The 27657-nt window shown below is 42.6% G+C and overlaps 1 protein-coding gene and 1 non-coding gene across 2 annotated transcripts; both read left to right on the top strand.

Moving 5' to 3' along the window:
• Positions 1 to 542: 542 nt before the first annotated feature.
• Positions 543 to 26124, top strand: Mdm2 (MDM2 proto-oncogene). Its single transcript, XM_036169989.1, has 12 exons — positions 543 to 833; positions 1378 to 1456; positions 1615 to 1699; positions 6308 to 6382; positions 9645 to 9778; positions 10158 to 10207; positions 14260 to 14327; positions 14681 to 14777; positions 15222 to 15370; positions 21777 to 21932; positions 22801 to 22878; positions 24280 to 26124. Exons 3-12 carry the CDS (start codon positions 1619 to 1621, stop codon positions 24823 to 24825), a joined length of 1434 nt encoding a protein of 477 aa, XP_036025882.1. The 5' UTR covers positions 543 to 833; positions 1378 to 1456; positions 1615 to 1618; the 3' UTR covers positions 24826 to 26124.
• On the top strand, positions 3533 to 3635 carry LOC118571299. The gene has a single exon (XR_004943335.1). It is a non-coding gene; the product is annotated as a U6 spliceosomal RNA (small nuclear RNA).
• Positions 26125 to 27657: the final 1533 nt, after the last annotated feature.

Here is a 27657-nt window from a genome sequence, read left to right as displayed (position 1 = left end):
TCATTTAACTTTTAATTACGTATATGTGTCTGTGCAGTTGCTCGTGGAGACCAGAAGGTTTACAGGAGCTACAGTTAGTTATGCGTTTGTGCGGCGTGGGTGCTGAGAACCGGAAAAGGAGCAGTAGGCACTCTTCACCACTGAGCCCATCTCCCCAGCACTATTTTTATTTTCAAGTCTGAAAATAACTCACTCGTCTACAACTCCAGCTGCTGGCGGGGCGGGTTTAAAATACTACACAGCTGTTATTCTTGCTTCCGTTTTAGTAGCAGCAGCAAAGCACCTGGATCAGCATCTGCCACGTTACATTGCGGTGTGAGGTGTAAACACATCAACAACAACAATACCCGAAAAACAACTCATTAAAAGACTGTGCGCCACACCTGCGCGCGGCGCGGAACGCCGAACCTCCCCTTCCCCCGCTTCCCCATCTCCTGCGCGTGCGCACACTGCGCGGCCGCCGAGCCCCGCCCAAGCCCGTCCCCTATTGGTCCCGGAGGCGTGCGTGCGCGTGCGTGCGTACGCGCTCGCTCGCACGCTCGCTCAGGTCCCCGGATGGGCCGTGGCTTCCGGCGCTCTCTCTACCCGCGTGGACGGTAGGGGGCGCTCGCCGCGGAAGCTCCGCTTTGTTGCGGCCGAGAGGCGGGGTGGCCCTCCGCGCGGCCCGGGGTAGCCGAGAGACGGCCGCGCTCTGAGTCAGGAGCCGCCGTCGCTCGAGCTCCGGAGCGAAATGGTCGCCCAGGCCCAGGCCCAGGCCCAGGTCCAGGCCGCGGGGCCTCCGCGTGTCCCGTGAAAGGTCGGGTCGGGCGGGAGCCACGCTGGGGGAGAAGCAGGTACGCGCCGGAAGCGAGGCTCCGTCCCGTCCCGTCCCGGGCTGGGCGGCGGCGGGGTGTGTATGTGTGTGGGTGTGTGTGTGTGTGGGGGGGGGTCCCCAGCGCTCCTGCATCCTCCGTGGCCTGCTCTCAGCCCGGGGCGCGGGCGCGGGGCCCCAGGCTGGGCCGCCGTTGGCCGGCGGGTGGCCCCGGATGTCCTCGGGCCCGCTGGGAGGGCGGAGTCTCGGTTGGCGCGCGGCGGGGGGGGGAGGGGGGGGGGGAGATGAGCCGGGGTCTCCCGGCAGGCTCCGCGCGGCCCGGCGCGGGTGGGGGCGCAGCAGCGGGGGTCTCCCGGGTCGCTCCCGGCTCCCTGCAGGGGTCCGGTCGGTAACAGGTGCCTGTCGCCTGGCCCGCTGGGAAGGGCGAGCCCGCGCTGCGCCGGGCGTTGACTCAGCTTCTCCTGCTGGGCTGGTCAAGTTGGGGCACGTTCGGCGGCGCCCGCTGGAGGAGCTAAGTCCTGACTTGCCTCCAGCTGGGGTTATTTAAACCCGGTCCTTGTCCGCAGCTGGGGTGCTGGCGAGCGGGAGGCGGGGGACACCTGTGGCCTTCCCCGACGACGGCCCCTCTCCGGTCTGCGGATCCAGGTAAGGAACAGCTCTCGCCCCGTGATTTTTCGTGATTTTTCGAAAGCCACCGTGAAAGACGTTTTCTGTCCTCTTTAAAGTGTCTTTTTATTTTCGCAGATAATTTACCACTTCAAGTTTTTATCGTATGTGTGTTTTTTTTTTCTCCCTACTTGTAGGCCAATGTGCAATACCAACATGTCTGTGTCTTCTGACGGTGCTGTAAGCACCTCACAGATTCCAGCTTCGGAACAAGAGACTCTGGTTGGTATTTTTGTCTTGAGTGTATAGAAATAACTTATTTTACCAGGTAATAAAGTGAGAATTATAAACCCAAACTATAGCAAAGCCCTTAAAGTTAACCGTGCGTTTAACTAAAAACCGTTTCTCAGTTGTAATTGTATCAGCGAATTAACAGCAAGAATCTGTATTTTCCTAGCCTTACACCTGACGCAGGCTTTAGAAATGAGTTCCATTACGTCAAGGGTGGATGCTGACACTTATGACATGCATTTTCTAGTTTGTTCTACCACTGTTTAACTTTTTAAATGATAATCTAAAAGTCACAGAAGTAGTGCACGCTTTTTGTCAAGGTTTTAGTCATCACAGAAATGCATAAAATAAAAATTCAAAGTTCCAGTCTTTGCTCTATATGTCTTTTAAATTTCCTATTCTATATTAACGTGTAAAGGTGTTCTACAACTTGTCAGTAAACTACAGAATTACTTTTGATGGCTGCATAGTAGTTGATAACGTGAATACACCATTTGAGCATTTTTCTTAAGTCTTTATAGCTTTTTTTGTTTGCTTTGGTGTTGGGGATTGACCCCAGCCTTTGGGGTGTGGCTGCATAAGTACTCTCCACTGAGCTGAACTACATTCTGAACCCTGTGACCTACTGGTAGATGTAAAAGTTGCCTCCTGTTCTTGAGTAAAGTATGTGATTGTTCTGTAAGAAAGATAGGAAAGTAGAAGTCCCCAGTCCTGAACTAACACCTGTGATTGGTAACTGGTCCAGCAAAGGGGATGGTTGTCTCCACTCCTGCCACCTTTCTTTCCTTTTTCCTTTTGATGTCATTTTTACATAGTTGTGAAGAATAAAGCGATGATTTGGTGTATGCATGTACATCGAGGTAATTAGCTTTCCATTCCCTTCATCAGTTCTTTGTTGGAAATCTTGGAACTCCTCTTGTAGTTCTTTATAGAATGTGCCATGTTACTGTGAGCCAGTTCTTACCTTTGCTGGACTGTTTTCAGTGCACATGCCCCAGATCTCCAGGGAGGCAGCACAGCTTTTCATGTGTTGAGTAACTTGTTTATCCAGAGCTTTGCCCAGTATCCATCTCTCTTGAACCCCTCTTCCTGGCCTCTCCCTTTCTTCTCTTCCCCTCAGTTTCTTTTGCATTTTCTCAGTGGTTTGCAATTCTCTAGTTCTGTGCAGTTTGGGTATAGTTAATTTCTTAACAGTACTGTGTGCAACTTGATGTTGTCTTTCCCACTGAGGTTGTTTTTTTGGTTTTTGTTTTTTTTTTTTGGTTTTTCAAGACAAGGTTTCTCTGTAGCCTGTCCTGGACTAGCTCTGTAGACCAGGCTGGCCTCAAACTCTCAGAGATCCACCTGCCTCTACCTCCCGAGTGCTGGGATTACAGGCGTGCACCACCACTGCCCGGCTGAGAATATTTTTATAAAGTCAGATTTGTCTGTTTGGATTGCTTTTGAGTTTTCTTTTATTCTTAAGTATAAGATTACAAAGAGTGTTACCTTTTTTTGTTTTTTTTTGTTTTTTTTTTTTGTTTGTTTGTTTTTTGTTTTGTTTTGTTTTCCGAGACTAGAGTTTCTCTGTGTAGCATTGCGCCTTTCCTGGAACTTGCTTTGTAGAACAGGCTGGCCTCGAACTCACAGATCCGCCTGGCTCAGCCTCCCAGGTGCTAGGATTAAAGGCATGTGCCACCACCGCTGGCTGAGTGTTATCTTTTTATAGTACTTTGTTTTGTTTGTTTTTAAATCAGCTCTTAACCTTGTAAGTCTTAATAAGAAACTGGCTTTCTGTTGTAGAGTTTTTATTTGAGTTAATTTAATATCTAAAAAACTTAGGAGGTGTTTGCTTGGGTAGTACATATGCTAAAACTGACACACTACAGAGAAGATTAACATGACTTCTGCATAAGTGACTGAGAATTAAGAATTAAAAAGTAATTTTCAAATTTTACTAAGTGAATTTTTTTTTCAAGTTTTGGAGGCAGGATTTCTCTGTGTAAACAGACTTGGCTGTCCTGGAACTTGCTCTGTAGATCAGACTAGCCTTGAATTTACAGAGATCTGCCAGGCTTTGCCTCCTGAGTGCTGGGATTAAAGGCATGCACCACCATGCCCAGCTCGTTCCCATTTCATTTTTAAAGCTTTTTCTTTGTTTTTGAGATTATAATTATACCATTTCTGCCTTCTTTTTCCATCCTTCAAAGCTTCCACTATACTTTTTCTGATTCATGACCTTTTTTTCATTAATTTTTGTTACATGCACATGCACATCTTCGTCTGTGTGAGTAATGCCATTTGTATATGTTTTCAGGGCTAACCATTTGATATTGGATAACCTATTTGTGTGCTCTTCAGGAATAAATACACTTTAAAAAGAGCGTTTTAAAACTCTGCTAAAAAGTCTTTAAAACCAAAAAGTGAGGCTGGAGAGAGGGCTCAGCAGTTAAGGGCACTTGCTGCTCTTTCAAAGGACCTAGGTTGGATTCCTAGCACCAACCCTCTTGAATGTATTCTGGTTCCAAAGGATCTGCTGGCCTCTTGGCCTCCAGGGGTACTGTATGCACATGGTGTATAGGAATACATGCAGGCAAAACACCAGTACATATAAAATACAAATAAATAAAAGTCTTTAAAAAATACCAAAATAAATATGCAAAGATAATGGTTTGTGTGGCAGTGTCAAACTATAAAGGTTGAGTTTTGCAGATAAAAAAGCATAATCACGTAACATACCTTTGCCATCCTGGTTTTTCAAACTTTCTTTCAACTTTAGTTGACTCAGTATACTTATCCTAGAAGCATTTAACAGTATTTAAAAAGAAACTAAATGCTGTCTAAAGGTAGTATTCACTTTAGTCCTGTTTGTCTTCACCCTACATCATGAGGTTGCATTCTAGGTCATGTAAAGCAAGAGGGCTAGCACAGCGTGATCTGCAACAGTGGAGCAAGAAAAAAAAAATAGCTGTCTTGTTAGAGAAAGACAGCTAAGTGGCAAGGGGCACTGGCTACTCCTCAGTGGACCTGGCCTCTATTCCCAGCACCCACATGATGGCTCACAACCATCTGTAACTCCAGTAATAGGGGATTGGACACTTTTCTGGCCTCCCTGGGGACCAAGGACACAAGTTGTGCACAGAAGTATATGCAGATAAAACATCCAGTGCATAAAACGAAATGAAACAGAAGGCTGTCCTTATTGGCACCCAGTAGTTCCAGAACACCAGCTAAGAGGAATTATGACCATTAAAGCTGTGAAGACCACGAGCATCTTCAGAGTAGTGCATGACTGATGGTAAGAAACTGTGACTTCAGTGCCACTTTATTATCATGGTGCTCCTTGCTGGTGGGTGCTGGCTGCCAGGCTGGGCTCATGATCAGCCCTGTGGCTCACAGCTTGCTAGTTAGGTGGTAGTTGTCCTTTTTTTTTTTAAAGGATTTTTATTTTATGTGTATGATGTTTTGTCTCCATTTGTGGATGCCTGATGCCCATAGAAGCCAGAAGAGTCAGATCCCTTATAACTCAAGTTATAGATGATTTTGATCTATCATGTGGATGCTGGGAACCAAACCCAGGGCCTCTGTGAGAGCAGCAAGTACTCTTAACCTCTAAGCTATCTCTTCAGCCCCACCAATTATCATCTTACTATTGGGGAAGCTAGATTACAGACCGACAAACTGTAGCTTCTGGTAAAACTTGACCTGTCTTTGTAAATAAAGTTTATTATATATTCACTCCTATAGTTCATATAGTACTTTGCTTTTAAATTGACTAGATATGGAAAAAAATTCCTTATGGCTCTTCTGATCTTATTAGCATGCTCTTTAAATAAATAAAGGTCATATGTCTTTTTTTTTTTCTAGTGTGAATATCTAGCCTTTTTGAGTGCATTGTAAAAGATTATAAGTGGATGCTTGAGGTGTAAATCACATAGGAAGAAAATACTGAGCTGTAGTTGTGGGACATGAATTGTAGTCTTTGAATTTCTCTTACCTCTTTGGCTTGTATTTGTTGTGTAGCAGTCGGGAATCTGGTGTGTAATAGGTTGGTGATGGGTTTACTCTGTAAGTTTCCTTATAGCAGACCATTGGGTTCGTACAGTACACTAGGCTAGTGGATCTCAACTAGATTTTGTGGTAGTCAGCAGATGATAGAGCTGGGGAAGAAAATACCATCACACTCTGTATGTGCAGGCCCTGCAGAAGCCTGCAGATGTGATCACCTGGAACAACTAGAGTTTAGACAGTTGTGAGGTGCCTAATGGTGGGGGCTAGGAACTGAACTTGGGTCCTCTGCAAAAGCAGCGAGTGCTTTTAATCTCTGAGCCTCTTGAGACTGTTTTTTGATCACAATTAATAGTATTTAATGATTTCATGATAATTGTGTAATAGCTTTTTCCAAAGCATTTTTCCTCCTTTTTGGTGATGTGTGCTGAAACGTTTATGAAGTCTATTGCACTTAGTATAAATCCAACTTTTTGAGGTCTGACTTTGTAACAAATTGTCACACACAGCGTTTGCTGCCTTTATTGAGCTTCTTTCTGGACAGACTTACTTGCAGGGTTTATGCTGTAGAGTGCTTTCGTTTGTGTTAACAACAGCTCTTTTCTTTCACAGGTGAGACCAAAACCATTGCTTTTGAAGTTGTTACAGTCTGTCGGTGCCCAAAAAGATACTTATACTATGAAAGAGGTAAGCAGAGCTGAGAGAGAGAGAGAACTCATGTCTTACTAACATTCAGTGTTTTTTCAAGTTCGTGGGTGACATTGCTCATATCGAAAGATTTTGTTATAAGCAGGGACAATTGTTTTGTGGCCATTTGAACTATGTTTTGAAGCTAAAAATACTAGTTCGTGAACTTCCATTTTTAGAGACAAGGTCTCTCTCTATGTAGCTCTGATTGTCCTGGAAATTGCTATGTAGACCTGGCTGGCCTTGAACTCCCAGAGATCCGCCTGCCTCTGTCTCTGAGTGCTGGGATTAAAGGTGTGCGCCACCACACTCAGCAGTGCGTTTCATTTTTTAACTAGAAACCCAAACTGAAAGAGGTACTATAGAGTTCTTGGCATGTTTGTGCTGTGAAATCATTTGGCAAACTGGTCTCAGATCTGTAACTTCTCAGAATTATTTAAATACATAATAGTAAGCAAATTTATGATGATATGATTTTTTTTATCTCGAGACAGGGTTTCTTTGTGTAGCTTTTTGCCTTTCCTGGACCTGCTCTGTAGATGGTGCGCCATCACCGCCCAGCTAGTTTTGAATTTTATTAATTTTTTTAAACTGTTTAGTTTTGAATTTTTTTTTTGTTTTTTTTTTTAAGATTTATTATGGCCAGGCAGTGGTGGTACACGCTTGTAATCCCAGCACTCAGGAGGCAGAGGCAGGTGGATCTCTGTGAGTTCGAGGCCAGCCTGGTCTCTCCAAAGCGAGTTCCAGGACAGCCTCCAAAGCTACAGAGAAACCCTGTCTCAAAAAACAAACAAACAAAAAAAACCCCAAGATTTATTATGTATACACCATTCTGCTTGCATGTTGCCTGCAAGCCAGTAGAGGGCACCAGATCTCATTACAGATGGTTGTGAGCCACCATGTAGGTGCTGGGAATTGAACTCAGGACCTCTGGAAGAGCAGCCAGTGCTCTTAACCGCTGAGCCATCTCTCCAGCCCTAGTTTTGAATTTTTAAAGCTGCATTTATTTTGTGGGTATGTGTGTGTGTGCCCGGTGGAGATTAAAGGATGTTGTGAAGGAATCACTTCTCTCCTGCCCTGTCAGTCCTGTGTAATGAAACAAGGGTCATCTGAATTGGCACCTGCCCAGTGTACGCCTTCTAGATTAGTAAAACACCAGTAGGAAGTTTAATAAATTGTATTTTAATGTAATGAGGAATAAAAGACTATGTTGATGGGTTTGCTTCAGGCATAGCATAGTACAAAAGCATTTTGATGTTTACTGGTGACAAGAATCACTGAAATATCAAAACTTGTTGCCTATATTCATAATTGAGGGGAAACCTAAATTTCAGTTCAAATTTAGTGAAAATGAAGATCTCCCCACCTGCTGCATCCAAATTGTTGGATTCTCTAAATTTTTATGCAAGGACTTCTTGGGCATCCCTAGATCCCAGATTGGAACTTGTACTCTAAAGATACATAAGTACAGCATACTGTACTGAAATTCTAGGTGAGCTGATTCCTGAACCTGTGTTCTGTTTCATTGATACAACATTGTATTCTTTACTTTAAAGTTTGTTCATAAAAGTGTGGTCTTCAGTGAGTGGCTAGGCAGTTGTAGACAGAATTTCAGCGTGAGTGAGATACAAGTATTTCTTACCTTGTTTACTTAAAAGACTGAAGTTCTATTCTTGTGACAGGCTAGTGGGACAGGAAGAGACTCCCAAATTTGTCTTCAGCTATACTGTTAGAAATGTGTCAGAGGATACTTTCTAGAAGGAACCTATTCTTTTTGTCCCACTGCCTATCAGCAGTGTTCGTGACCCATAGACATGTAGAGACATTCCTTTAAGACTGACTCCTGCTTCACTACTGAGTCTCTTAAGCCTTAAGTGATGTTTTTAGGGATATTCACTTTAGATTGACCTTTATAAAATTATAGTTAAGCTGGGCGGTGGTGGCGTGTGCCTTTAATCTCAGCACTTGGGAGGTAGAGCCAGGTGGATCTCTGTGAGTTCAAGACCAGCCTGGGCTACAGAGTGAGTTCCAGGAAAGGCACAAAGCTACACAGAGAAACCCTATCTCAAAAGAACAAAAAAAAAGGGGGGGGGTTGGGGGTTGGGGACTTAGTTCAGTGGTAGAGTGCTTGCCTAGCAAGTACAAGGCCCTGGGTTCGGTCCTTAGCTCCAAAAAACAAAACAAAACAAAAATAAATAAAATTAGTTAAGGAAACAAACATAGTATGGCTTTAGTAGTAGGTAGACTAGAAAATAGATCAAGACCATCAAAAAGATGTAGGGTGCTTGTACTGAGCTGTATGCCATGGCTCAGTGGTCCTCTCCGCATGGCATTGCCTTCCAAGTTCCTTACTTAAAAAAATGAAACTTTTACTGGGTGGTGGTGGTGCACACCTATATTCCCAGCACTTGGGAGGCAGAGGCAGGCAGATCCTCGTGAGTTGAGGCCAACCTGGTCTACAAAGTGAGTTCCAGAACAGCCATGGCAGTTACATAGAGAAACCCTGTCTCCATAAACTTCAAAACTAAACTTTTTTTGAGATAGGGTTTCTCAGTGTAGTTTTGGTATCTGTCCTTTTCATCAGCTCATAATTCCAGATGTTTCTTTCTTTGGAATAATTTTTTTTTTTTTTTTTTTTTTTAAGACAGGATTTCTCTTGCTTGCCTCTCTTTCCTAGTATGTTAGTATCTAGATTTCTGGGGAAGAATTAAAGTTTATGGAAAAAAAAGAAAAGCAAGAAAACACATTTAAGTAATGTGGAGAAACAGTTACTTCTATTTTCATTAACTTAAAGGGAAAGTGTTTTGGTTTTTCGAGACAGGGTTTCTCTGTGTAGTTTTGGTACCTGTCCTGGATCTCGATCTATAGACCAAGCTGGCCTTAAACTCACAGAGATCTACCTGGATCTACCTCCTGAGTGCTGGAATCATAAGTGTACACCACTACCACCTGGCAAAAGGAAGTGTTTTAAATGGGGTGGTGGTGGCACATGCCTTTAATCTCAGTTCTTAACAGGCAGAGGCAGGCGGATCTATGAGTTCAAGGCCAGGCTGGTCTACAGATCGAGTTCCAGGACAGCCAGGACTACACAGAGAAACCCTGTCTCAAAACAAAAAAAGTGTTTAAAAGAGGTTCTAAATACAAAATGTTGGTCTTATACATGATTGTGGATATGGTTGTTGTTTAGATAAGTGGGGTATATTACTCAATGTATATAAAACTGATTTAGTTTTAATACTTAGAAACTGTATTTCTCTTTCAGATTATATTTTATCTTGGCCAGTATATTATGACTAAACGATTATATGATGAGAAGCAGCAACATATTGTGTATTGTTCAAATGATCTTCTAGGAGATTTGTTTGGAGTGTCAAGCTTCTCCGTGAAAGAGCACAGGTAAATCAATCAGTCAAGCCACAGCTCCCCTCCATCTCTCTCCTCCGTCAGAGGCAAACTGTAGTGTGTATACAAAATGCTCTACTGCTGCTAACACTACAGGCCCTGATGTTTGTTTGTTTGTTTTTTGGTCGAAGAGGATATATTGTTTGGGAACCTGAACTCTGGAATCTTAAAGACATGTTGGTTTGTTTGTTTTTAATTGTGCATGTGCCACTCACTGAGTCGGGGGTCCGGAGACAGCATTGAGGAGTCAAACTAGGTCACCAGGCCTGACTTATTTTTGAGAGCAGTCCAGTCAAGTTGTGTGGGTGTGTAAGTGGATCTAACTTCTTCCGGCCATAGGTTCTCTATTTATAATTTTTCTTTTCCTTACAAGGAAAATATATACAATGATCTACAGAAACTTGGTGGTCGTAAGTCAGCAAGGTAAGTTAATTTTGAATACTATGGAAATACTGTAATTTTAAAGACAGTTCTTTTAGGGTCTCATGTATCTTAGTCTAACCTCAAACTCACTATGTAGCTGAGAACTCTGGAGCTTTTAAATGTGTGTATATGCTGTGTGTCTGTGGGATGGGACACAGGTGCCATGATGCACAGAACAATTTTGTGGAGTTCTTTTATGTGGGTTCTAGAGATCCAGTTCAGACCTTGAGGCTTACATGCACGCCCTTCGACTTTGTGAACCGCCTTGCCAGTTCTTACGACAGTTTGAGGACCTGAGGTGTCTTTAGTGGTAGAGTGCATTTCCTGGTGTGTGTGCGATTTTAGCTCGAATCCTTAGCTCTGTAAAGTAAAAATGCAAAGCAAAACATCAGAGACGTTGTTACTGTGTGTGTGGATTTTGTGGTTTTGATTTGTAAATTATTGCTTATTTCTATGTGTGTAAGTGTTTAGTATGTGTACCATCTGTGTGCAGTGTCTGTGAGGACAGAAGGACCGTCAGATCTGGAACTGGGTTAGAGATGCTTGTGAGCTGCAGTGTGGGTGCTGAGAATTGGATCCAGATTCTCTGGAATAGTAGCCAGTGCTTTTAACCAGTGTTCTTACTTTCTGAGCCATCTTGCCAGGCTGAGTGATTGTTTTCAAGAGTTACTTTATGTAACTTACAGTAGGTGTATAAACTGGAGTAGGGAATGCATATCTGTATTATGAAAAGTGTGATAGACAATGTGTAACACAAAGTTGAATGCCTGTTGATGTCTGTTTGAACCTTGAGTTATCAGTTAGGACGTCTTTTGAAAACTAGGCGGTGTTAAAGGCTGCCTGGTAGAAATGTGGTCAGACCTTGATGAACTGAAGTGTTTGGGACCTACGTAGGGCCTTGAAGAGTGAGGAGATCTCATCTTTTTTCCATTCTTGGTCTTCCTCTTGGTTTTGAGTAGACAGACCTTTTCCATTTTTTAGGTAAGGAACAGTTTAGCTCTCTACTTGCAGTTCTTCTTTTCGTAGTGCTGGGAATTGAGCACAGGTCCTCATGTGTGCTTCACCAGCACTCTTGACACTGAGCTACATTCCCAGACTGACTGAACCCTTTATTTTGGCATGCAGCCTTTTTGAGAATCTGGTAAAGGCACTTGGTTTTCATTCTGTAAAGGTAGAACACATGGAATAAGTATTTTCATAGATACTCTTTTAAAAGAAGGGTTGGTCTCTTCCTCCTCCTCCTTCTCCCCTCTCCCCCTCCTTCCTCTCTCCTCTCCCCCCTCCTTCTTTCTCCTCCTCTCCCCCCTCTTCCTTCTTCCTCCCTCCTTCTCTCCCCCCCCCCCCTTTTTTTTTTTCCAAGACAGGATCTCACTATACATCCCTGGCTGGGCTAGAACTCACTCTGTAGACCAGGCAGACCTTGAATTCACAGAGCTTCACCTGTCTCTGCCTCCTAAGTGCTGGGACTAGAGGTGTGGGCCACTATGCCTGGTCCCATGATACATTTTTAACAAGCTTCTTTCCAAGGGAAAAATGCTGATTTATAGTGGTTGCTGGTTTTCATGGTAAATACTTTCATTTCACAGTATATAAACAGTGAGTTGGGAAGGCTTACATTATCTCCCCAATTTTAAAGATGTTTTGAGACAAGATTCTACTATGTATCTCATACTATTTTGGAGTTGGTGATCCTTCTTCTTCAGCCTCCCAAGCTTCCTAGGATTATAGGTTTATGCGCCACCATACCTGGCTAGTAGTGTGTATTTGAATACTGGTAGGTATAGGCTCCAAAACATTATCAAGCTTATAAAGTTTATCCTTAAACTATAGCTACTGTGTTCAGAAGCTTGTTTGGTTTCTAGACTGAATTGACCACTCTCTTGTGATTCACTATTCCATTCTGTAGTCAGGGTTTATTGTGTTATTGTGTATACTACACTATATGTCTGCTTCCTGTGTCCCATTCAGATTGCGTACTGCATAGTATAGTGTTTTATTAAATTGTTGATTTTGAATTCAATACCAAAATAATGCCTATAAAAAGCACCAGGATCTTATCTTAACCCAGAACAAAGTAATGTGGTTAACTTGGTAACTGAGGTTTTTTTTTTTTTTAAAAATGTGAGACAGAGTAGCCAGGCTGACTTTGGACTTGGGATCTTTTGGCTTCTGCCTCATGAATGTGCTGGGATTACTGGTGACCTCTAAGGTTCTTTATGAAGTCAAATGGTGGCACAATACATTGTTATGGAATCTGTGGTAGTACTTAGAATTTTCTCAAGTATCTAATAGTTGTCATTCATTTAAATAACTGACAGATGACTAGAAGAACTAAAGGGTCAGCTGTAAACTACTTAGTTCTTTTCATTTTCAGTTTTGTGTTTCAGTTAAAGTCATTTTGAAAATCCTAGATCAGTATTGTCAACCTTGTCACACCTGGTACTTCATTAATTTATTTGTCCTATAACTATTAAATATACTAAGGCAAATACCCAGGCAACACAGCCTATCTATGTATGTATTCAGTTTACAATCTGTATATTGCCACAAAATGTAAGAGAGTTAAATTGTGGTAACACATCATTTCAGAGTGCTTAGTCAGTGCTCAGGCATGACTTTGCTGTTGATGGAAGTGCTTCAGGCTGGCAGTGAAGGGTATTTGATTATGATTTGGGGTAATTTTGTCCTTCCTAGTTCTGGAATTTTGATGATTTGAGAGATTGGTCTGTAAAACTAAATGCAAATTATACCTGTCTACCTTAGTAGCTCATTAAAATTCATTATTTTCCAAAAGATCTAAGTCTTTTACCTTCCTAAAATCATCTCTTGGCGAGTGGTACTACACATTTTTTCATCTAGTTAGTCTTTTGGGATTCACTTTATAGGCTCCTTCCACACGGCCTAGCAAACTCCTGGTCTTTGGGTTTTTTTCAAGACCAGTTTCTCTGTGTATAACCCTGGCTGTCCTGGAGACCAGGCTGTCTCCTAGGATTCCTGGTTCATGCCTTCACCGTCCAGCTTCTAACACCTGGTCTTAGCCAGTTTTGATAGTCTTAATGTTCCTCAAGTTGTTTGCTTGCCTCTGTTTTTTCAGTTGTTCCCACACTGGACATTGAGCCCAGGCCTCACTCATGCCAGTTGAGGCCTCTTCCACTGGATTACCTACAGCTCTTATTTTATTTTGATAGTCTCATTGAATTGCCCGGGCTGGCCTCAAATTTGTAATCCTATCCAAGTCTGCCCAGTAGCTGGGGAAGATTGGTGTGTGTCATACCCAATGGTTTGTTGTTGTTATTTGTTTCTATGGGTTTTTCTTTGTAAATTGTGCATCATCAGTGATTTGTTACTCCTTTTTTAGGAGTTTTCTGATTGCTCCCTGGGAAGAATAGTTCTATGATCTAGGAAATCAGCCTTATTTCTTGATAAAACCCTTTTAGTGGTGAGAGGTTACAAGATGGCCTTAGGCAAGTTTAAATAACTGCTCAGACGAAGGACATCTTGTGCTGTTTGGCTGAGCACACATGGCTCTTTGCACAATGACCCTGCTTCTGTTCCAGTAAAAATGAGTTAGTTTTTAATTTTATGCCACAGAACTGTTTGTGTCTGGATTCCTTCTCACATAGTATTTTTTTCTGTCTGGAATGTCTTTTATACACCAGCTTCAGCACAGGCTATTACAAAATCTGTCCTGATAGTTGTTTAGTCTTTTTCCCCCACATATATCAAGCAGTACTTTGCTAGTACAGCCTCCCCTCGCCCCTCCCCAAGACAGGGTTTCAGTGTGTAGCCCTGGCTGTCCTGGAACTCACTCTGTAGATCAGGCTGGCCTCCAGCTCAGATCTGCCTGGTGTGCATCTGCTAGTATATTTTAAAAATTTGCTCATTTTACTTTATAATTCCTGTTTTAAAGTTTCATCTCCAGGTTTTAGCATCCAAATGACACTTGGGACATACATGGTTAATGTTTGTTTAAAGGTTAGATTTTGTGCAGGGCTGTGTTAGACTGGTGATGTTGAATTCTTGTTGTGTTGAGTCAGTTTTTACTTTCTTAGAGTCTGCAGACTCCAGCACATCCATGCGTGAGAGCAGGTGTCAGCCTGAAGGGGGCAGTGATCGGAAGGTAATGAATGGTTAAATAAGTTTCCTCTTTAAAATTTCTATTTGTGTGGATTGTCTGTGAGTGTGGGAGTGGGCGTGCGTGTGCGCATGCAAGCGAGTGCATCCTCCGGCCAGAGGAGGGCGTCAGATCACCTGGAGCTGGAGGTATAGTATAGGAGGTTGTGAGCTGCCCCAGACATGAGTGATGTAAACGGAACGTCATCCAGGCAAGAACAGCACAGGTCCTCGTCTCTGAGCCATCTCTCCTGCCTCATGACACACGGTTCTTGAGGACTGGAGGGTTGTGTAAAACAGAACTGGAGCAGCCAGGGCTGTGCGTTTACTTGCATGTTTTATGTTTCCCTGTGTGTTTAGGACCCTGTGCAGGAACCGCCAGAAGAGAAGCCTTCCTCTTCAGATCAAGTTTCTCGACCGTCTACCTCATCCAGAAGGAGAGCAATTAGTGAGACAGGTATAGATGGGGAATATTTGACACATTTAACAGTTGTCGGGGTGGGGTGTCTTCCTCTAATGCAGTGCTTCTCAGCCTGTGGGTCGAGACCCCTTTGGGGGGGGGGAGGGTCAGACGATCCTTTCACAGTCACCTAAGACCATTGGAAAACATAGATGTGTACAAAATGACCGTTATGAAGTAGCTATAAAAATAATTGTATTGCCGAGCGGTGGTGGCGCATGCCTGTAATCCCAGCACTCGGGAGGCAGAGCCAGGCAGATCTCTGTGAGTTTGAGGCCAGCCTGGACTACAGAGTGAGATCAGGAAAGGCGCAAAGCTACACAGAGAAACCCTGTCTCAAAAAACAAAACAAAATAAAATGTTACAAATAGGTAAATAGGCACTGAAGACATTTCAGTTTCCACGTACAAGGATTTAACTACTTGTTTTCCCTTAACATAGAAGAAAATGCAGATGAACTACCTGGTGAGCGACAGAGGAAGCGCCACAGGTCCCTTTCCTTTGATGAAAGCCTGGCTCTCTGTGTGTTACGGGAGATATGCTGTGAAAGAAGCAGCAGCAGTGAGTCCACGGAGACCCCCTCAAACCAGGTAGGCCTCTGGTTTTATTTATTTACTTATGTATGTATGTTTTTGGGAGAGAGAGTGTCTCTGTAACAGTTCTGGCTGGCCTTGAACTCAGAGAGATCTGCCTGTCTCTGCCTCCCAAGTGCTGGGGTTAAGGTGTGCACCACCACCACCAGGCTTATTTTTTTATATAAGGGTTTTTTGTCAGCCAGAATGTTTCACGTTCATACAGTGCTCTTGGAGGCCAGAAGAGGGCGTTGAATCCCCTGGACTGTATATGGATGGTGCAGGGAATCCCCTGTCTGGGTGCAGGGAATGGAACCTGGGCCATCTGCAAGAGCAACAAGTGCTCTAACCCCTGAGTCATCTCTCTAGTCCTGTGTTTTGGTTTTAAATTAGGGGGAAAAAAAGGCTTTTTTAAAACTGTAGTCCTTAAAATCCTAATAAGCTTATAAATAGAATGCCTGTTATAGGAATTCTGTCACTGGTCCACTAGCCAATTGAGAGGAGCTTTTTGGTCCAAGCAGCAGGGTGTTCATTGGGGATGGATGTGACCGAGAGAAGAGGCAGAGCAGAGGGATGCTCCTCCTTGTTGAGCCAGGAAGCGGTGGTGATAGGCTTTTTCAGCAGTAGCTTGCCACCCACTTCAGGTTTTTATCTTATAGTTGATCTTTAGTTTTGCAATAAATAAACATATACAAGTAACAAATGCCCATGTTTGATATGAGATTGTTGCTGAACATAGTGGTAAATTGTAATTTTAAATCTATATAGAGCTTCCTGCTTGTAGCTCTAGGTTTGGAAAGAGTAGAGTAGCCCTGCACTGGAAAAATGAATACAGATTCCATCATTACTATTGTTATCTCTATGTGAGAGGACCTTTGTGGACCCTATACTAGTCAGCTCAAGTGCTCTGGAGTATACAGTCATCTGAACATTTAGAAGTGACTTTTTAAATACAAGGAGGAGACTGGAAATTCAGCTCAGTCATGTACTGTAGACATCTAAGGCAAATTTGCTTTCATTGCCAAGGATCAAACCCAGCACATGCTAGGCAAGCACTGTACCATTATATACCCCGACCCAACTTGAATATTTAAAGACAGGGATTCACTGTAACCCTGGCTGGCCTGGAAATTGCTGTGGAAACTTCATGTGCTCCAGTAAAGATAGTACCGGTACTCACTGTCCATGTGTTTCACAGAGCTGATTAATAAATAGCCCTCTGATTTCTAGATCTGTGTATGACAGATATTAAACTCAGACCATGCTGATTTATTTGTTCAAAGTTGAGCTGCAATAAGTCCCTCTTCTCTGCCCCCGCAAGGGGTGGGGAGAGGTGGAGACTGGAGAGATAGGTCAGTAGTGAAGAGCACCTGCTGCTCTTCCAGAGACCTAAGTTCAGTTTCCAATGTCCATGTCATGGCCAACAATCATCTGTAACCCCAGTTCCAGAGGATCAGATGACCTTGTCTGACTTCTGTCAGACACATGGCACATGTACATACATACGTGCAGGCAAAACACCCATACACAAAAAATAACAACAAAGACAAATTTTTTTTTAAAGAGTGATTTTTTTTTTTAGATGTAGTCTTGGACTATGCCCCCAACCCAGGGCCTTCCACATGCTGGGCAAACCTCTATTTAGCTATAAGGATGCTTAACTTTTTAAAATATTTTTTAAGAAAGTGCACCCTTGATGTATTAGCTTCTTGTTTGTTGCTGTGATAAAATATCATGACGAAGGCAGCTTACCCAAGAAGGAACTTATTTTGGCTCACCATTCCAGAGGGGTAAGGAAGGATCCATCATGGTGGGGAGGTGTGGCAGGAGGTAGGCATGGTTTTTGGAGCAGGAAGTTGAGAATGCATCCTTAACAGCAAGCATGAAGCAGAAAGACTGAACTGGAAATTGGCAAGGCTTTTGCAGTAAGGCTGCACCTCCTCAGCATTCCCAAACAGCGCCACCACTGGGTACCAAGTAATCAAATGTCCAAGACTGCTGGAGACATCTCATCCAAACCACCACACTAGTTAACATGGCAGTGTCTCTTGGTCACTGTTTTTATTCTGTGTGTGAGTGTAGGCACAAGTGAGTGCAGGTGCCCTCCCTCGAGTCCAGAAGCGGATGCCAGATGCCCCTGGAGTAGTTGAAAGCCAGCTAAAGAGAGTGATGGGAACTGAACTGCAAGACTGGTGTGTGTTCTGTGTTCTTTTAACAGCTGAGCTACTCTCCAGCTCCTATTTTGTTTTTTTTTTTTTTAATCTAATATTTTTAATTCTTCTTGAGTTTTCATATGTGTATACCATGTTTTTAACTGTATTTACTCCACCCGTCCCGGTATCTCTTCCCACATGCTTTGGGTACAACTTGTTTAGCCGTATGCTAAACAAGGTAGTGGGTCTTCCATTGGAGCACACTCCTGAAGACAATTACCCTCTTGCCCTTTCCCAGAAGCCATCGATTGCCAGTAGTTCCTCAGTGAGGTGTTAGGCCCTGTAAGCTCCCACCCCATCCATGCTGGATTGTTGACCAGCTTCACTTTTGACAGACAGCCACAGTCTTCAATGCGTGGTGCATAGACTGTGTCAAGTCCAAGCTCTTCCCCCAGCCTTTGACTCTCAAAATCTTTCTACTCTCCTTCCTGTATGTTCTATCCTCTCAACCTCAATCTCTCCCTGTGTGTGCGCGTGCGCGTGTGTGTGTGTGTGTGTGTGTGTGTGTGTGTGTGTGTGTGTGTGTGTGTTTTCTTATAAAAATCAAGGGGGCTGGAGAGATGGCTCAGAGGTTAAGAGCACTGACTTCCAGAGGTCCTGAGTTCAATTCCCAGCAACCACATGGTGGCTCACAACCTTCTGTAATGAGATCTGGTGCCCTCTTCTGGCCTGCAGGCATATATGCAGGCAGAACACTGTATACATAATAAATAAATAAATCTTTAAAAAAGAAAACAAAAAATCAAGTTAAAAATTTAATTAAGCAGGCTGGTGAGATGGCTCAGAGGTTAAGAGCTCTCACTGACTGCTCTTCCAGAGGTCCTGAGTTCAATTCCCAGCAACCACATGATGGCTCACAACCATCTGTAATGAGATCTGGCACCCTCTTCTGTATACATAATAAATAAGTAAATCTAAAAAAAAAAAAGATAAAAAAATTAATTAAGCTTAAATTTCTTTTTTTTTTTTGTTTTGTTTTTCGTTTTTTGAGACAGGGTTTCTCTGTGTAGCTTTGCGCCTTTCCTGGATCTCGCTCTGTAGACCAGGCTGGCCTCGAACTCACAGAGATCCACCTGCCTCTGTCTCCCGAGTGCTGGGATTAAAGGCGTGCGCCACCACCGCCCAGCTAAATTTCTTAAATGAGAATGCTTTTAATAAGACTTTGTTGCTTTGTTTTAACTTCCCTTGTATTCGAATGTTAATTTCAGCAGTCTCACCCTCTATTTACAGGGAAAACTATTGTTAAATAATTTGCTAAAGGTTCCTATAACTAAACACATTTGAATTAAGACAACATTTTTAAATTTTTTATTTTATGTGCATTAGTGTTTTACTTGAATGGATGTCTGTGTGAGGGTGTCAGATCTTGGAGTTACAGACAGTTGTGAGCTGCCATGTGGGTGTTGGGAATTGAACCTGGGTCCTCTGGAAGAGCAGCCAGTGCTCTTCACAGCTGAGCCATCTCTCTAGCCCTGATAAAACATATTTCTGTGTTGCCCCTAGCTCATACTTTTTAAAACAACTTGTTTTTTGGGGGGGGGAGGGAGTGGATTTGAGACAGGGTTTCTCTGTGTAGCCCTGACTGTCCTAGAACTCTTTGTAGACCAGGCTGGCCTCAAACTCAGAGAGATCCATCTGCTTCTGTCTCCCAAGTACTGAGATTAAAGGTGTGTGCCGCTGCCGCCGCCACCACCACCACCACCACCACCATCTGGCTTCAAAATGGCTTTCAACATTGCATTAAAAAAAACATTTGTGTATGTGTGTGGGTGTTTATGTCTGCCACAGTACGTTTAGGAGAGTGTAAGGAGGACAGAGGACAGCTTGGGGAAATTGATTTCCTCCTTTTACCATGTGGGTTCTAGGGATAGAGAACTCAGCACCTCAGTCTTGGCATCGCTGCCCATGAGCCGTCTCTGGCTCCCAACAGTGTTGCAGTTTTCATGATACTGTAGAACCAAAGGGTTGTCAAATACCATAGAGTTAACCTTTTAGTTCTGGTCTGCTTTGGTCCCTTTTAGGTTGTCTTTTTTTTTTTTTTTAAAGATTTATTATGTATATGGTGTTCGGTCGGTATGTATGCCTGCAGGCCAGGAGAGGGCACCAGATATTACAGATGGTTGTGAGCCATCTCTCAGATGTTCTAGAAGAACCTCTGAGCTATCTCTCCAGCCCCCTATTAGGTCTTTGTTGTTGTTGTTTGGTTTGGTTTTTTTGAGACAGGGTTTCTCTGTGTACTTTCAGTGCCTGTCCTGGATCTTGCTCTGGCCTCAAATTCAGAGAGATCCCACCTGGCTCTGCCACCACCGCCTGGCCTGTTAGGTCTTCTTAATGTGGAAAAGCAACCATAGATATGTAGCACACACAGGCATGGCTTTCTTCAGGAGAGAGTCATTTATAAAGATACACTGGTGTTATGATACAGCTTGCAGACCACTGCTACAGAAAGTAGGTCTGATATCAGAGAGTTGAGTTGAGTGAGGGAACACTGTTGGGTTATTAGAGATGTGACTGACTGTCCTAACCTGTATCAGTGGAATTTCCCTAGGAATTAGAGCTAGTTCTTTTTTTTTTTTTTTGGAGCTGAGGATTGAACCCAGGGCCTTGCGCTTGCTAGGCAAGTGCTCTACCACTGAGCTAAATCCCCAACCCAGAGCTAGTTCTTTTTTTTTTTAAGATTTATTTATTATATGTATGCAGTATTCTGCCTGCATGTATCCCTGCAGGCCAGAAGAGGGACCAGATCTCATTACAGATGGTTGTGAGCCACCATGTGGTTGCCGGGAATTGAACTCAGGACCTCTGGAAGAGCAGCAGTCAGTGCTCTTAACCTCTGAGCCATCTCTCCAGCTCCCAGAGCTAGTTCTTGATGAATTGCTTTTTCTACTGTTTTATCAACATCACTTGAAGTCTTCACTTAGAAATTTATGAAATAATATACTTTATTTTTGTGGATTATATTAATTCAGACTCCTTTCATACTTCAAGGGACTGTATTCTCTAGAAGTTAAATGATGTGTCTGAAGTTCAACAGCTTTTGGCATCACACTGATAATGCCTGTATTCTGACTCTTCGAGTCATGCATTTTTCTCAGTTATAGATCAGGATCCAGTTTCTGACCAATTTAGTGTAGAATTTGAAGTTGAATCTCTTTTTATGTTGTTTTGAGACTGGGTCTCTCTTCTCTATTTAGTCCTGGCTCTTGGCTGTCTTCTGTAGACCAGGCTGGTCTTGAACTCATAGAGATCCTCTTGCCTCTTCCTCTGCTTCCCGAGTGCTGGGATTAAAAGTGTGTGCCACCATACCTGGCCTTGAAGTTGAATCTCTTGATTTGGAACATTGTAGCCTTGGTATGTGTATGCTTCCTAACCTTAGCATAGACAACATTTAGTTCTGAAGCTGTGAGTTACTAAATCCTAAAATGAGAGGCCAGTTGAAAATACATAGAATTTTTTAAAAAAAATTTAAAAATTTATCTTGAAGCTTTTCAAATCAAGTTATTCTCAAAGTTTATTTCAAAACAAATATACTATTGCTGGGCTGATAGCACAGGCTTTTAATCCTAGCATTCAGGAAGCTGAAACAGGCAGAGCTTTCTGAGTTAACAACCAAGTATGGTCTACATAATCAAGTTGTAGGCCATCCAGGGCTACATAGGAAAATCTTGTCTCAAAAAAAACCAAATACCAGATTTGTGTTTGTGCTGTAATTAGCATTCTGGCATGCTAATAGTGTGATTAAGGTAGATCTTAGCCTTCTTGTATTTAATAGGAGAAGCTTGCAGTTATGTTTCACATAATTAATAGGTGTGTATATAATCAATAATCCTGTAAATAGGAAAGGTCATTAAACGTGGTGTTGTCAGAACCTTAGCCAAAGAAAGGTGAGTGAGATTAGAAACTCAAATTATCTTAGGGAGGGAAAGGTAGTGTAGGATTATTAGGAAACGAGATCTGGCTGGAGTGTGGGTGTTGAGTAGGATAGGTATGTTTAGCTGGGGGCATTTGAAAATGGTAGCTTCGGTGCTCAGGGCCTTTGACCTTTTTCCTTCATGTAGTAGAATTTTGAGCAGGGAAGATCCAATATTAATGTAATAACCTTGAACCTTATCCTTGAGCCAGTCTGTGCAGTCTGAACAGGATGGATTTAGGAAGCTCTTACTGAGGCCCGGAGGCAGTGTGTTTAAGTTCACTTTATTCTTTCTCCATAGGACCTTGATGATGGTGTAAGTGAACAGTCGGGTGATTGGTTGGATCAGGATTCGGTTTCCGATCAATTTAGTGTAGAATTTGAAGTTGAGTCTCTTGACTCGGAAGATTACAGCCTGAGTGAAGAAGGGCATGAGCTCTCAGATGAGGATGAGGAGGTAGGTTCCCATGCTCATTAGCTTTTTAATAAGATTGAAGATGTGATACGTTCAGATTTACTTGAAATTCTTGAGTTTTGATCTGTGGATTTAAGGCAAAATTTTATAGTTTCTTATTGCCTGGTTTATTATAGTCTCATATTACTATAAACTTAGGCTTTGATAGACAATCTTGTAATGGTCTGCCCACAAACTTCTCCATTTGGTTCTCCCATTTATTTATTTTTCATTCATTCATTTATTCTTTTTTTTTTTTTGTTTTTTTGGAGCTGAGGGCCGAACCCAGGGCCTTGTGCTTGCTTAGGCAAGCGCTCTACCAACCCCTCTTTTATTCTTTTATTCCATTCATTCATTCATTTATTCATTCTTCATTCATTCAAGGCAGAGTATCACCATGTAGCCCTGTATGACCCTGGAGCCCTGACCGTGTAGACCAGACTGGCTTAGAACTCACAGTGGTCCACCTGCCTCTGCCTCCAGAGTGTTGGGATCAAAGGCAAGCGCCACCACTTCTGTCCCTCTCTTTCTAATATTAATTTGTTTTTTGCAAACAGTTGAAGGTGTCAGATAGTACCTGTGTATCTCTTTTGCGGGAGTAACTACACCTTTAACACTTCTGGGTGTTTTCTGGTTAATAATTGAATTTATAAAATGGGTTTTCTTGGATATTTTGTTTTAAGTATTTAACAGCTCTCTTGCCATGGTGGGTGAAGAGTTTTCTGTCCTGCTTGACTGGAACTGTGTTGACTTTGCCTTCAGAACACCTCATGGACAGTTAGTGGCTCGAGTTGGCTGTTAGGACTTACTAAGAACTCGGCCTTCTTGGTTGAAATGTGGTAAATTGGTACTAATGAATTTGTCTCATCAGGTCTATCGAGTCACGGTGTACCAGACAGGAGAAAGTGATGCAGACTCCTTTGAGGGAGATCCTGAAATTTCTTTAGCTGTAAGTATACAGATACTTTACAGGAGTAAAAACACAGCTCTGCAGTCAGATTTGGAAAAGTGCTTCATTCACTTCTTACAGGGAGGTTGTTTGTGCAGTTGAAACGTTTACACTCTTAGGACCTAGAGCACTTTTCTTCTTGGTAATGGGGTCTGTCGTTGTATTTGTTTGGTTTTATGGGGTGGAACTTAAACTTGAATCTATTGGACCCCTTGAAACATCCATCCCTGCCTTGTGAGGCCTTATGTTTGGTTTTGGGGATGAGTGGAAGCTGTACTTGAGAATCGGAGAATCAGTATGGGAGGGTATATAAACTTTGCCCCCATTGCTTCTGTATTAGGCTGCTTTTCGGGCATTGTAAACTGGATCTGTTTATTCAGGGTACACTAGGAAGTGTCCTCAGGGAAAATTCATCCTTCAGTTTATGCACGTTCAGTGATGAGTCAGGGATGTGGAAGAGTTCGCCTTGCCAGTGGTGTAAAGAGAAGTGATACGGAACACACACTGAGCAGTTAGATACAGGAGAACTGACAAGATGGGCATGTAGTTTGGATTCTGGTGAGAATGGCAGATTTTAACTCCAGGAGTTGACAAGAACTTCTCTTAGGGATGAGAGCAGGGGGTGTTCAGTTGAACTGGCCTTTAGAGCATGTCTTAAGGAATCCTAGTGACTGGTGGGTTTGAAGTGTTTCTCTAGGAAAAGCAGATTTCATCTGGATTCATCATGTAATGTCTAGGCAGTGTTCCAGATTGAGCTTTGAAGGAAGTGAGTACAGACTTAAAAACAGGGAAAATGCTGTGCCGGTTACTTCCACTAAGTAGATAAGCTGTGTTTGTCCCAACCAGATAAGACTTGATAGGTACACGTACCACACTGAGGGTTTGTAACATTGGGATTTCCAGTATGGAAATCAGTCATGCATTGAAGAGACTTTCTCAGTGCGGATGGAGCATGGAGCCAGGCCCTTGTGCATAATCAGCAAGTAGTCTGCCAGTGGACTGGTTCCCAGCCTAGCTGGTTCTGTTTCTACAACCTTTCAAAAAGTAACCGATGTGTGTGGGGAGGGGGAGATATACCTTTTTTTAGTTTTGTTTTTTTCTTTTTTATCAGTGCTAGGGATTGATCACAGGCCTATAGTCAAAGAAACTATAAAATTTATTATTTTACATAGTTCTCCTTTTTTGTGTGTGTACATGTAAGGAAAGTACCTAAAATCTACTCTCTTAGCTAATTTCTGGTATACAGCATTAACTATATTCCTCATGTTCTTTTTGCCCATCTTATGTAAAACATGAAATGCTGAAAATTGAACTATGTGATATACTTTTCCTTAGGCATATCGAAGCTACTAGCCTCACTATGACTAATAACGAAAGGGTTCATGTCTTCTTTTATTGAAGGACTATTGGAAATGCACCTCCTGTGGGGAAATGAATCCTCCGCTTCCACCCCACTGCAACAGATGTTGGACCCTTCGTGAGAATTGGCTTCCTGAAGAGAAAGGGAAAGATAACGGGGAGACCGCCGAAAAAGAAGGCCTAGATGTGCCTGATGGAAAAAAAACCACAGTGAGTGACTCTAAGGAGCCATGCCTTGAGGAAAGTGATGATAAAGAAGGACATACCTTCCAGTCACAAGACAGTGAGGAGTGTTCCCAGCCATCGACTTCCAGTAGCATTGTGTACAGCAGCCAAGAAGATGTCAAAGAGTTGGAGAAGGAAGAGACACAGAACAGAGGAGAAAGCATGGAATCCGGCTTCTCTCTTAATGCCATTGAACCATGTGTGATTTGCCAAGGGCGGCCTAAAAATGGCTGCATCGTTCATGGCAAAACTGGACATCTCATGTCATGTTTCACATGTGCAAAGAAGCTAAAAAAAAGAAATAAGCCCTGCCCAGTGTGCAGACAACCAATTCAAATGATTGTGCTAACTTATTTCAACTAGCCCTGCCCGTAAAAATAGAATTATATATTTCTAACTATATAACCCCCCCATTAGACAACATGCGTTTTATTTTTATCTACACTAAAGTTAAAAAAGTGTCTCAGTCCACTTAAACTGTTGTATAATTGATCTCCTTGAGGGTATGAATAGTGACTGTTTCCTTCTTTTAGGAAAACTTCACTTAATTATATTTTACGTTTGGGTTTTAATGTACTCTGCATTAGCTGTGTGGCTCCTTCTTCATTTTCCTTATGTTTTAAGTAATTTCCACTTGGAAGGACGGTTGGAAGTGAATGTGTCCTCTCCAGCTGCAAATGCTGATGAGCCCTTTCTGAAGATTGGCTACATTAGAAGCATTTGATTTCCTTTTTCCCTCTGTTAATAAAGAACATTTAATTTATTTAGTACCTCTCATGTAAGGACTTAGAAGCTGTGTTGTGTGAAGGATCAAATATTTAAGTTATTGAAATTCCAAAACTCCTTAGTTCTCTAGTGGCTGTGGGTTGTGGGCTGGAGAGATGACTCTTGGTAAAGGCACTTACTTACATAAGCCTGATGATGTAAATTTGATCCCTGGAACCCCCAAAAAGGGGAAGTTCCACAAAGTTGTCCTCTGATAACCACATGTGCACACATTTTTTTTTTAAGGTACGAGTTGTATCTGGTGGTATGTAAGTAAAACCATGCACCATATTTTCAAGCTTGTTGTCATACAGAGTGGAACAAGATGGTGGTACACTGATCTCAGGTTGAGAAGTCTGAGGCCCTTAGAAGCACCTCCTTGGACCCAGCTCCATGCTTCCTGATGTTGCCTGAGTTTAGGTTGTGCTTAGGCTAGGTGTAGAAACTATTCAGCAGAAAGATTGATTCAGAACACGGATAAAGAGAACTCATTTTAAAACATGCGTAGTATTTTAAAATGACTTCTCCATGTAGATTAACCTCTTGATTCATAATAAGAATCTTTCCCTTTGCTTGAAGGGCCGTGTATAGAAAGGGCTCAAGTATAGAAAATAAAATCCTCTGGACTATAAGTTTAGAGTAACCAAAGGGCAGTTTTGTGCTAACCTTGTTGACTTAAGCATCAAAAACAGAAAACACTCCTTGATGAAGTATCTATTCCATAAGTAGAGAATGGCTTCAGCCCTGGCCTCCTGTGACTCAGTGAGGCTTCACTCTACCAGTTTGTAATATGGAAATGACATCCTTGGGAATTACCTGTTTCCCAATGTTTATTTAGGTGTGGTATACAGACATTATTTATTTGCAAATAAATGATTTATTAAATATTTAAATAATTGTTTCAAGAGCTTCATTGTCATATATTTTTTCATAACAGTCTACATGGCTAACAAATCTTGATGTCTCTGCGTACCTGTGTACGATGGCTGTACCTTCCCACTTTGTCGGGGGAGCTGGATGCTGTCTGGAGCCAGCAGGACACTGAGTAAGAAGTAAAGCTGCAGTTTAGCAGGGCAAGAATGAATGCTGTTGGATCGTCAAGTGGCAGGCTGGCTCAAGTAGTGTTTCCTTTGATTGTAGTGAATGGTATAGCCTTCTTGTAATGCTTTTTTTCTTTGAAACTAAATCCCAAGAAGCCGGGAAAGTCTTGTCACAATTTTATTGGTGCTCAACAGGAATTGACTGGATGGGGCTGGTGGTTGAGCTCATTGCACACATGAATTCCTCAATTCACTTTTTTAGCACTGGGGGTGGGCGGGGGGAAGAGTAACTTAATTTGTCTTGGGACTTGGGTTTTGAGACTAGCCACACAATAGCAGCATGCAGACTTCAGACCCCCAAACTGAATCCCAGGAAAAAAGTAATTGCATCAGTCTTGGGATCCAAGTCTTGAGGATGACCACAAAAAGCAGCATGTGGACCCCAGACTCCAAAGCTAAGTGGTTAGATCTATTTTTGTTTAAATTCAAAATTTCTTGTGTTTTCATTTAGAGATGTTGCTGTTCTGTACATGTGAAGGCTTACGGTATTGTGAAAAGTTTACAGTAGTACTTGCTGGTTGAGTGTTTTGTAGCCCAGGTTATTCTGAACTCAGAATTCTGTCTGCCAGCTTCTGCTTCCCAAATACTGGGATTAAAGATGTTCTTCCAGCATACCTGGCCTGAATTAATTTTTCCTTTTTTAAAGGCAGGTGCCACCACCGCCCAGTTTGAATTAACTTGTAAGAGGTTTTTTCAATTAACTTACTTTGTGTGTGAGTGAGAGACAGTGTACCACAGGACACATGAAAGTCAAAGAACAATTTGCAGTTGGTTAACTCCTTAATATCGTGTGGGTTCTGGGAGTTGAGCTTAGATAGTCAGACTTGGTGGGAAGCATTTGATGAGCCACCTCGGTGGCTCCTGAATTTGATTTTGTGGTATGTGGTACTTGAATGTAATTGGTCCCCAGAAGTCGAAGGGAGTGGCACTATTAGGGATGGCCTTGTTGGAATGGGTGTGGCCTTGTTGGAGGAAGTGTGTCACTGTGGGGGCGGGCTTTGAGATCTTCTATGCTCAAGCTACACCTAGTTCAGTTTGCTTCCCATTGCTTTGGAGCAAGATGTAGGACTCTCCGCTCCTCCTCCAGCACCAAGTCTGCCTGCATGCTACCATGATGATAATGGACTGAATCTCTGAACTGTAAGCCAGCCCAGTTGAATGTTTTTCTTTGTAAGTGTTGCTATGTTCATGGTGTCTCTTCACAGCAATAGAAACCCTAACTAAGACAAGTCCTGAAATCTTATTGGGAATGTAAAGTCAATCTGTGACATTTATCACTCCACTGATATCAGGGTTGAGCTGATCTGGCTGGTTAGGTGGATGCCCCCTG

Source organism: Onychomys torridus, chromosome 20 (genome assembly GCF_903995425.1).
Source record: "Onychomys torridus chromosome 20, mOncTor1.1, whole genome shotgun sequence".
Classification (NCBI taxonomy): Eukaryota; Metazoa; Chordata; class Mammalia; order Rodentia; family Cricetidae; genus Onychomys; species Onychomys torridus.
The sequence above is the reverse complement of the archived record's forward strand: the minus strand, read 5'-3'. Positions and strand labels throughout refer to the sequence as shown.